Below are 11402 nucleotides of genomic sequence, written 5' to 3'. Positions count from 1 at the left end.
ATAGATAAGCAGGTATAATGTGGCTTCTCCACTGAAGGCCCTCAGGATGTCTTTGAAAAAGCAGGAAATTTCTGAGCTCTGATATCGTGACCGCTGAGGGAAGGCATGAAAGCCCAGCTTTCCGTCAAGTCCTGAACTGGGAGGACACCAGAAAAAAATGAAGCAAAACAAAAACCAACACAAAAACCTACAGCAACATCTCTCAAGCCTCCGAAGACTCATAGTTAGCAATTATCTTTCAAAGGCTTACTTCAAAAGTAATTTATTATTTCACTAGCTGTTTGCAAAGAGATCAAATAAAGCCAAGATGCCTTGTCAAGTAGGTTTCTATTTTATTTTTATATAATCTGAGAAACTCAGTTGGCTACTTTAAATGCTGGAGAAGAAAGCTGAGTGGGAGTTCAGTCTGGGTGAAGCCAGCGAGGCAAGAATTTTGCATTTGGTTTACAAACGAGCTTGAGTAGGCTGAGATTCCAGGCTGATGAGATGGCCATCACGATGACTACACTTCTCTCTTTTTTAGCAGATAACTTGAACATTTGATTTGTGAACTATAGGGATGAAAGAGAAGTTTATTCTCTAGCACTACAGGACTTGGCTCTGTTGATTTCTGCAGCAATTCCCCTCATGACAGTGATACTAGAATGCTGGTCACTCCAGATCTAAGCTACACAAATAGTTGACCTGACACCAGAGATGGTACCTTTTGGTCCAGGTTTGATTTGAACTAATGACTCAGAGATGGAAAGCATCAAGTCTTATTTTGAAAATGTGTCTAAGCCATAAAAATACTATTCTACTCTACCAAAGAGAAAAGGTTCAGGCGTTGAAAAAGGAGTCCTGGTACCATAGTCTGAAAAGAGCTCACTTCAGGTTGTTACCCATTACCAGGTCACTACTGCTGAAGGGTTTCAGTGGTGCTGTGCCAAGCCGTGTTCTTCCTTGCCAAAACTAAAGCTGTCTGCAGGAGCTGCTGCTTCCCAAATGCAATCAATCAATGATGTTTTCCTGTTGCGCTTTCCTGGGAGCCCCAAATCCACCTCCCGCTCAGGCCTGACTTTAGTGGGAGCTGCTGCCTCTTGCAGATGGTTACAGTAAGATGTGATTCAGAGCCTGTGCTGTGGCTTTTGAAGTCCATCAGCACAGAGACACGTATAGGCATGCCAGCTCATGTGCCTGCAACAGCCACAGCATCCCTCCTCAACAGCTACTGATGGCTGCTGTGCAGCAGCAGGAGCCCAGGAGCAGGCGGGAGGGATTATTCTGAGGGTGACAACACAAACTTTCTGGTGCCCTGAGGAGAAGGAGGAGAAAAGGCAAAGCACCTCAGGAATTCCTCAAAAGCTGCAGAAACTGTTAGGGGGGTCTGGAGAGGAAACAGACAAACTAGTTGGAGGAATCTTTACATTCAAAGAAGAGTAAATTTGCTCAAAGAGAGAATTGTGGGAGACATGAAGCTATATTCAGATTTGGGAGATCGTGCCTCCCTTACATTTTTTGTTGTCAAAATACCTTGAAAATTTCAAGGTATTTCCTTTCTTTTTTATTTCCCCTTCTGATTTGGAGTTTTAAGTGGGAAATGCTGAAATATTTCATTTTGAATCTTTCAAAAATCAATCATTTTGACATTTAAAATAGATTTGAAGATCTAATCTATTGCTTCAGCTGAAAAAGGAAAAAAAACCAGAGCAAATAAACAGTAAAATAAACTGTGAACACAATTTTTCACTTGGAGTTGAACAAAATCCTTGAATTCACCCTAATTTTTGTTTCTCTTCTTTTTCTGACCCTCAGTCCCCTACATTTTCAGTTAGTGTGACTTTTGTTTTACATATTTATTTCCCAGTTTTAGTTTAGTTTTTCATTTATTTACATATAAGTGAACAAACAACAGCTACACATTATTCTTGTTTCTTAATCAAGCCAACCAATAATCCTAACATAATGTCTTCAAGGTTGAGGGAATGGAAGGAAGTATTTCATACAGCAGAAGAGTTACAAGAATTATGGACAGAAAGCCCTTACTTGGGAAATGAGTCAGTCCACTTCTGTTTAGCAAAAACGATCAGCACAGAAGTATAAAGCCTTTGGAAACAGTTTATGAAACTACAGATTGCAAAAGTAAGCGAAGTCTCTGTGTCTCCCGTACATGTAAATTAACCCATTCCCCACACATGCTTACATACAGGTCTCTGGTGGAAATACGGGGAATGTGCATTCTGCAATGCATGTGAACTTTCTGTTCAGAGGAGAAAAGGTTTTTTTCAACAGGCACAAAATCCCACCCCCTCAGCAGCCCTCCTTCCCCTGTGTCTGACACTGACTTCAAGGGAGGAGTTGAGCCAGTTATCTGTGAGTCCTACAGAAGGAAAATCTGCAATTTGCCAGTAGTTGTGAGAGCCAGAGAGAGAAAGGCAGGGAGGGAAGAAGACAGACATAATTGGCAAATGTAAAGGAGAGCCCCTTCTGTCCTAGGAAGCAAATGTTTTAAAGCAAATCTCAGATCATAAGAAGCGAAGCTCATGAGGGGGGAGTGCCAGGCAAGATCTGGGGAAAGTGTAGGTTTGCCAAAGACAACTTTCACACCCCCACTGAAATTTTCCCATAGGATCTGAGGCAGCGTAGAGGCAGGGTGGGTCAGCTGGATGCACCCATGCTCCTGCACAACTAGGTGTTGCTCCAGAAACGCCTTCCCCCCAGCAGAGCCAACGAAGTGCAACTTGCAAGAAAAGCCAGTGGGAGTGGGAGAGACTCTGCCTCTCCTTCTCTTGAATTGAGGCTGTGAGGAGAAGAGCTCGCCTCACCAAAAGGAGAAGCCGTCACTGGTTCTGAGATTCTTCCTTAGCCCATGTCCTTTGCCTGATCCAGTACTTACCATCCATGGGGGAATATCCTCTGGAGACCTGCAGTCCTTTCCAATCCTGCATAGTTCCCAGGAAATATTGGTGAAGAACTAAGCCCAGAGAAAGCAGCGTGTGATCCACAGAACAACAGCCTTTTACAGCAGCAGCTGCCTCTGATTAAAATTATCAGCTTCGTCAGACTGCACCAAGACCCAGAACTGCTCCTCCAAGGCAAGAGAGGTAAGAAAGTAGCATGGAGTTTTGGGGGAAAGTAAGAAACAAACAATCCATGGAGGTGATTGTTGTGTGCATGAAAATTACAGGGATACTAGTAGTGATTAACAAGTGACAGGGCTGTTATGCATGATACAGTTTGAATCTGCCTGTGTCCATTTTAGCTGGATGCAGTTAATTACATTAGGATGGCAGACAGAAACAGTAGCTTAATACTGTAGAGTGCAAGAGAGGTAGTTCAGAAGTCTATTCATGAGTAGGGAGTGGTAGGGAGCATGCACCCTGATGGGAGGATGGAAAACTAAGATGTAAAATCTCTAGGCAAGTTTAATGAAGAATGTCTTGCTTAGATATCTCTCTCCAGATGCTCAGGGTCAAATTTGTCAGCACCTGACTAGAATTCAGACAAGTGCTCTTCAGAGCATGCAAAAGCAGCGCATTGTCATTCACTCCAACGTCTGCCTGTGAAACAAACAGTGCTGGTTGACATGTAGAAGATGACATAGGGAGTCAAAAGAAATGGGGTTTAATGTCAATTTTGGACAGCTGTTTGAGCTCTCTGGACATACAAGTCTTTCCCTTTATTAAGGGAGATAACACTCATTATCTACATTTCTATGACATTTTAAATCCCTGTGCTGTACCCATATAAATACTCATGTCAAGTTTCTAGCATCAAACCAGTGCATAAAGCAGAAGATAGCACTGGGAATTAATCTATGCTTAAGCATTGAATAAACTGGAAGGCAAGGATGTAGATTAAAGCCAGCTGGAGGTTGTTTGTCTCCTCATTCTCTTCTGATTGATTTTGCTTTATTTAGTACATGAACATGTGGTGTCTTTCTGTTTCTTTTCTTCTGCCTTTAATCTGTTTCAATGTATGAGTCTTGTGCTCCCCCCTACCCCTCCGTGTGAAGGCTGAAGTTTCATTCCCTTTCTGAAAAGGAAATAAAACAAATTACATTGAACTAGAGAAAAACTGGAGCAGGGGGGATCAGAAGATAGAACACAAAATACAAATATAAGCTCACAGTTCAATGGCACACTCTGAGTCAGATTTGTAGCAGAGGTGATGAGTAGCAACCCCATGAATCAAAGTGTTGAAAAGCATCTTTTGACTTTGTGTAAAATGAAATGCAGTTAGGAAAGCACACGCGTTCTCTTGACTGAATGCCTTGACAGGTGGAACAAGGAGGACATAAGGTAACTAGTTAATACATTAAAATCTACAGGTCCTCATACCCCTTATTCCCCTTCAGTGCATCCATATCCTTGGGGCAAAGCATCCTGAAATGAGCATGTGTCTGCACATTGGATTTTGCCTTTGATGAGAGTGAGAGGCAGTGTGATTTAATCACCAGAGATGCAAGGGTGAGGAAAGGTGGGCAGGAGAGAGAGCTTGGAAGGCAGGAGTCCTAGAATCTGTTTATGCATCCCATTTGTTTGATCTCGGGATTATTCTCCCATCTGCAGGTAGCTGTGGTGGCAATTCCTTCTCCAAGCTGTTTACTGTACAGTGACATTATCTGAGTTCCAAAGCAATATAATTCGAGGTGGAAGACAGAAGTGCCTTTTGCACTAAAGGTGCAAAAACAACCCTTCAAGCAGCTCCAGTGACACAGTCCACCTCCTTTGCTGTGTGACGGGCGGTCATAAGATTTGGGCTTGGAAGGCTGGTGGCCAGGATCAGGTCCCGCAGTGCTCAAATTCTGTTTAGGAAATATAAGGCATTTGCTTAAAAAACATAACTGTGCTCATTGCCAGATGCTGCTGCACCAAGTTGTACAAAACTGATCTTCAACAGGTGTGAACTAACACTTATACTCATGCAGCTGTACTGGTCCATCCCAGTCTGAAGAGCTGACTCATTTCTAAATTCTGAACCTGGACTGTAGAGAAGTATGTAGTTTTTTTCATAAAATCTATCTCCCTGCTTTACTCTGCCAGCTAAATAAAGCCTGAGAGGGTGAAAGGAAGCATCCCAAAGCAGCTCTGTCTCCATTTGTCTGCCCAAGGATGCAAGACAGTATTGACTGGCTATGTAAGAAAGGGCTGACCCAGGGTACATGGCAGTGTTGTTTCAGAGATTGCATTTGGTGTTTCTGCACTGTTGGAGATGGGTCCTGTTCTAAATAAAACAGATTCCAGTCCAAATACCAGGTGTTCTCTTTACTGTCGTTCCCACCACAGCAATCCCGATAGTACCACAACTTTGCGTGTGTGTGTGCCCATCCAAAGTTATATTCTGACATTACTGTCTGGCTCTAATATTATGCTGTCCTGCCCGCTGAATATAATTCATACTGTAAGCTACTGTAAGAAAAGTATCGCATTTTCCTTTGCGCTTTAGATAGGGCTAAATATGCTATTGGCATGTAGCAAATTATAGCAATAATAATAAATAGTAGTGTTTTGCTGTTGCCTTGGGCTACACGCACTACAAGTGCACAGCACTTGTAATGGTGCTGGATCAGAATTCCAGAGTTTAGTTTATTTAGCACTGACTATATCTTCACTGTTGCTTTGGTGCTTACTGCATGTTAAACGAAGTAAAAGGTTTTGAGCTTTAGACTGAGATAAGCGGCAGCTACATAAATGTTGAGGAGACAAAATTCACTTGAGGGAAAGATAGGAATCCAGATCTGGACCAAGAAATGATCTTTCAGTGTACATGAAGCACTCACATTGTAATATTAAATAAACAACACCTAAGTTAAATAAACAGCACAGCAGGAACTTGATTATGCTTTAATAAGATTCCAGTAACCAAAATAAACTCAGTCAAAAATGTGCCTTTTTTGCTTTAACAGTTACTTTTCCACACACAGGGTTTATACTTTTCCTTTGAGCACACAATTCATTTGAACTGGTACATGAAAAATATCTGAGCAACCCTTTTTTTCTCCTCCTGTCAAAGTTCTCTGCTTCTGAGCACCATGTCAAAATATGGTCTCCAAGGTCAAGACTCATTTTAGTTGTAAGGGGTTGGAAATCTTGTTTAACAGCTATTTAAGATGTCTGTCCTTCATCTTTTCTTTTCTCCTGCTTGTACCTAGCACCCACAGAGACTGTGACACACACGCTGTGTATGTATAAAGACTGAAACTCCTATGAAATATATTTATCTGCAGCTCCATCCATTGCCAGCCAACCTGCTGCAGTGCTGATAGTTTGTTTATAGGGAGTTCCCACATTACCAGTCCAAACAGCAAGATCAAAATCTGGTTTCTAGAAGGTCACTGAAGGCACAGATCTTAGAATTTATCATTGGCCAGTACAGTTTTGTGGCTCAAACTCTGTGCATCAGTAATGAAGTTTGTATGGGACCAACTATTTATAGTGACAGGGATGTCTGTCTTCCATGGATGTCAAGAATGATTCTTGTTTCTTTCTGACTTTTCATTGATCTCAAAATGGGTATTGCACACAGCTCCTATTTTGACGACCAAATTAAGTGGTTTAGGTCATAATGACAGCTGCAGCGGATGCAATATATTGAGAAATCTGACCTCTGTGTTTATGTATCTAAATGAGAACTAAGCTCTACTGAAAAATCTGGTAATGTTTAAGTGACGCAGATGGTGGGAAAGAACCTAGTGTCTAAGTTAAAACACAGCTGATAAAATTAGCCCTTAACGTTTAAGTTAAATAGCAAATTACAATTCAAAATGGTGCTATTTTCCAGTGTAAATGCCTTCATTTATATGACTTTAAAAGAAAAGAAAAAAAAACAACAAAAAAAAACCCCAACCTTACTCTCTGGAAATAAGACTGAAAAAAAAGCATTTCCAGTGAAAATTTTTCTATATGAACCATTGATCTACTAACCAAGACCATGCTCCAGAGCATTCTTTGAGAAACCTTTGGTAAAGAACTGTTTTACTCTATCCTTCATCTAGTTTCTGATCTTTATTCCAACTCTGGCATTTCTTCTTTCAGGACCAAGCAATGATGAAGACTATGTCTGGTGGAAACTGCACTCTGAACGTGCCAGCCAAGAACTCATACCGCATGGTAGTGCTGGGAGCCTCCAAAGTGGGGAAAAGCTCCATTGTTTCACGCTTTCTTAATGGCCGGTTTGAGGACCAGTACACTCCCACAATTGAGGATTTTCATCGTAAGGTCTACAACATCCGTGGAGACATGTATCAGCTGGACATCCTGGACACCTCTGGGAATCACCCTTTCCCTGCTATGAGGAGGCTTTCCATTCTGACAGGTGAGAAAGTGGGAGGGGAAGTTCACAGGTGAAAGATCATGAGGATAGATATTAACTTGAAAACTGTAGCCTGGAAGTGACTGTTTCTTGGGAGATAAAGGGGTTGCTTGATTCTCTTTTAAAATGCACATCTGTAGAGTGATATTTCCTGTCTGGGATGCTCCAGGCACTATTGGGAGTGCATTAGCCGCAGAGAAGTCCACTGGGTGAAGGTCTGAACTTGAGATTTTTTGCTAGTTCATTTCCCTTCTGCCTTCCACTCCCGATCTGTATTTTTTAGTGCACTCACAAGTGAATGGCTGAATAAAATCTTGTGGGTATAAACAGCAGCAAGGGACAAAATAAGCATGTAATTATAAGACACAAGCAGTGAAAAACAAATGTAAAATGCACGGGCTGGGAATTCAAACTAAGAAAATCTCAATGGTTTTTTTTTTCTTAAAATTTCCAGCCTGAATGCCTTGATTCGATATTCCAATAAAAGGACCATTCTACTTTTACCCTTTCTCCTTAGTCTATGGTTAATCAAATTATTTAAAGAAGAAAAAGGGAAAATGTTGAGCTCATTTTATATGCTTTCATTGCAAGCATTCGCTGTTGTGAGCTAAAATGTATTCTCTAACTGTGAAAGTGGTAGTGAAGATATATTCAGCCACAGTGAACCTATTTTCTGGATTTGCTACCTACCCTTCTAAATGGCCAGTGAAACATGATGTTCACATCTGACCTGGCTAGCATCCACATTCAGTGAAGTCCTAGGGCCTGTTTCTCGTATGTGGTTTTAAGCTTTTGCCCCTGAAAGCTCTCTTAGCACGTTCCACATGAATGTCATTCAACGAGCAATGATTTGCATTATTTTATGCTTGCAAAAGGAATTGTAATTCAGGAAATGTCAAAAGGAAATGCTGGGGGATCTGTGTCATTTATGTATTTACTTTTTTCCATGGTCTGTTTCTCTTGAGCAAATGAAATGACAGCAATGTACTGCACATTGGGAAACCTTTAATTCCTGAATTAGGTGTTCAGAACTGACTAGCTGTAAATCTTGAGTTGAGGTGTTGCTTTGCGTATTGTGTAATCAAAAATGCCAGGGCTGAGTGGCTACTAGCTCTCCACTCTTCCTCGTGTCAGAACAGGCTGTGTTTTACACAGAAATACAAATAAAAAGGAAAAAAAAAAAGAAAAAAGAAAAGCAACACAAAAGAGCTGAGATAGAAACATGTTTACAAAAGAGAGTAAAACAGATGATCATTTGCAAGTCCAGTGCAACCTAGGAACACACAGTCAGATACGGCTGAAGTAACATCATAGACCCAGGTCTCATCCATAGCACTACAGAAAGGTGTGAGGAGTTGAATCAGAAGAATTTGAATTTAAGTACAACTGAGTGAATAGATTGAATAGAACTAATAAAATCTATGGAAAGGAGATGGCAAATAAACCTATTGATTTGTTAAAATCAGCTGTGACCAACAAGCCTTTACAGTATCATTTTTTAATTACAGGGGATGTTTTCATCCTGGTATTCAGCTTGGACAACCGAGAATCCTTTGATGAGGTCAAGAGGCTCCAGAAACAGATCCTTGAGGTCAAATCCTGCCTGAAGAACAAGACCAAGGAATCAGCTGACCTACCTATGGTGATCTGCGGCAACAAAAACGACCACAGTGAAATATGCCGCAAGGTACGCTCAGATGAAGGTGAGAACCTTGTCTCCAGTGACGAAAACTGTGCTTACTTTGAAGTTTCAGCCAAGAAGAATACCAATGTGGATGAGATGTTCTATGTCCTCTTCAGCATGGCCAAGCTACCTCATGAGATGAGCCCTGCCCTCCACAGGAAAATCTCCATCCAGTATGGTGACACCTTCCAACAAAAATCCTTCCGGATGCGCCGAGTCAAGGACATGGATGCCTATGGCATGATTTCTCCTTTTGCTCGTCGGCCAAGCGTCAACAGTGACCTGAAGTATATCAAATCAAAAGTTCTCAGGGAAGGTCAGTCAAGGGAGAGGGAGAAATGCACAATCCAGTGAAGGGGTCTTGCACTTCTGTCTGAAGTCATCATCCACATGCAGTGCCTTAAAGAAACATGGTCTGTGAAAGCACAGAATGGGCTCACGGGGTTCCTTGAGTAAACCCAACATGGAGAAAGGATAACTCTTCCTGCAGATTCTGCTGAGTCACAAATGTAAATAATATTGCCCTTGTAAATCACTGGGAAAAATCATATGCCTGAGATGAGTGTAATTCTCTGTCTTTGTAATGTAGTTCTTCTTTCCTCTTTTTGTTTAAAGCATACAGACCTGAGAAGTAAAGAAATTTCAACCTCATTCTTACAAAGACAGTAGATAAAAAATGCACAGAAGGCATTAATAGTTACCCAACATTTAGCTCTTGCTAAGGGAGAGAAGGTTATGTTTGTACAAGTGTGTATCTTTGTGTCTGTGTGTATGTATGCATGCAAGGGTTGAACATTCCTTTAAAAATGGGACTTGGATTTCAAAGGGCAGCAGACTTACTGAGATTTCCCAGATTGGGAGTGGACTCTATATATGAATACATGACTCAATTCTGAGAGGATCTGAATTAAGATCTTGATTTTATGTTCGCTGGGACAGTTAACATTTGGCATTGACATGAATGTTGTTTTGTATTATAGATTTTATTTGGGATTTGGGTTTTTTATTGTCTGGGGTGAGTTCTTAGCAAAATCAGGTGGCGAGTGTGTTTGATATCAAAACAGTGTCTACTTTCTAGTAATGAAAGGTGATTTTCATCTGTAAAACTATGTAATATGTACATTGATTGAAAGTGAAGTTGTTCTGCAAAAAAGCCAATACATCTGACTGCTTTGCAAGCCTGTGTGATATTGTTCCTCAAAGCAGCCACAACAACTCTAAATACCATGGTACAAATGCCATTCTTCACCTTGCTGACCGCCGGAGCAATGGTTTCTTCCTCGGCTTCTTGTCAGCTAATACTGATCTGATTTATATGTTTGCTTAGATTCCTTCAGAGGCAGGATTGGGTTTTCATTCAAAACCAATAACTGAATGACTGTAGGGCCAGCTTCATCATAGTTCCTTTGTTAACATTCCTCTAGACATTTTGTTCATGTTTTTCCTTGTTGTCTGATAAAGGTTTCCTTGATGGAAACCTTTGCATTGCTGAAGTCCTTCAGAACAGACATTTTGTACTAGCTGTCCAAATAGGGCTGAATTGTCTGGTCAGATAAATCTGGGGGTGACATTAACTTCTTCACTTTATCAGCCTTGTCCAGGCTTCCGTGTTGTCAGCTTTGTCCCTGTTCTGCTTCTGGCTTTGTTGTTCAGTGTGCTCCTGTGTGTCCTCAAAGCCGTATTTAATCTCTCAAATGTGCACTCTCCACTCTCGCTGACTGGAATGAGATGTGTTCATGCATAGCTGTGGCCAAAGCATTGCCCCAAGACTGTACACAACAGTAGAGTATATATGCTATACATACCTCAGAGTGAGCTCCAGATACATTACCCCTCCTTCACCCTCAAATTCTGTTCTTGATTGTACCTACCAGCTGTGAACTGGTTCATTCTATAATTTGACAGGAAACCAAAAACGATGGTTGTCTGCAAAAAACTAACTGCTGGGACTCAAAATCCCATATTCATTTATCAGTTCCACCCTTCATTTGTACTGTATATTGACTGGTAAAACACACTGTTCTTTTATTCCTGCTGCCAGGGAACTTCCAGACCACATCCCCTTCCCTAGCTATAAATATGAACATAGTTTATGATTAAACATGTTTTATTTATTTCCTGTGTCCTCATTGTTTTTTACTTTCTCAAAGAATAATGAAGAAGGTCTTATTTTTCTGCTGTGCAAGGCGAGTGAGTTGTGGGTTGAGACCCCTGATAATGTCTCCAGTAAGTTCTGAAAGAGCCTTTTCTTGTCCTCCAGACACCAAGGGCTACACATTTATCTGTCTGAATAAAACAAACAAATGTGTCTATATACATGTGTCTATATCTACATGTATCTATCTATTTGAACATTAACTTACATATGCAGATATCCTCCCAAGCAAAAGCAGACAGTTACTCTTCCCCAAGCAGCCTCCAACAC

General features: G+C 41.0%; 1 protein-coding gene across 1 annotated transcript; it reads left to right on the top strand.

The window, feature by feature from the left end:
- Positions 1 to 2214: 2214 nt before the first annotated feature.
- Positions 2215 to 11092, top strand: RASD2 (RASD family member 2). The gene is made up of 3 exons (XM_069856864.1): positions 2215 to 3083; positions 7017 to 7296; positions 8802 to 11092. Exons 2-3 carry the CDS (start codon positions 7026 to 7028, stop codon positions 9329 to 9331), a joined length of 801 nt encoding a protein of 266 aa, XP_069712965.1. The 5' UTR covers positions 2215 to 3083; positions 7017 to 7025; the 3' UTR covers positions 9332 to 11092.
- Positions 11093 to 11402: the final 310 nt, after the last annotated feature.

The sequence above is a fragment of the Phaenicophaeus curvirostris genome, chromosome 1, assembly GCF_032191515.1.
Source record: "Phaenicophaeus curvirostris isolate KB17595 chromosome 1, BPBGC_Pcur_1.0, whole genome shotgun sequence".
In the NCBI taxonomy this organism is placed as follows: Eukaryota; Metazoa; Chordata; class Aves; order Cuculiformes; family Cuculidae; genus Phaenicophaeus; species Phaenicophaeus curvirostris.
Note: the sequence above shows the minus strand (reverse complement) of the source record. Positions and strands in the feature narration are given on the sequence as shown.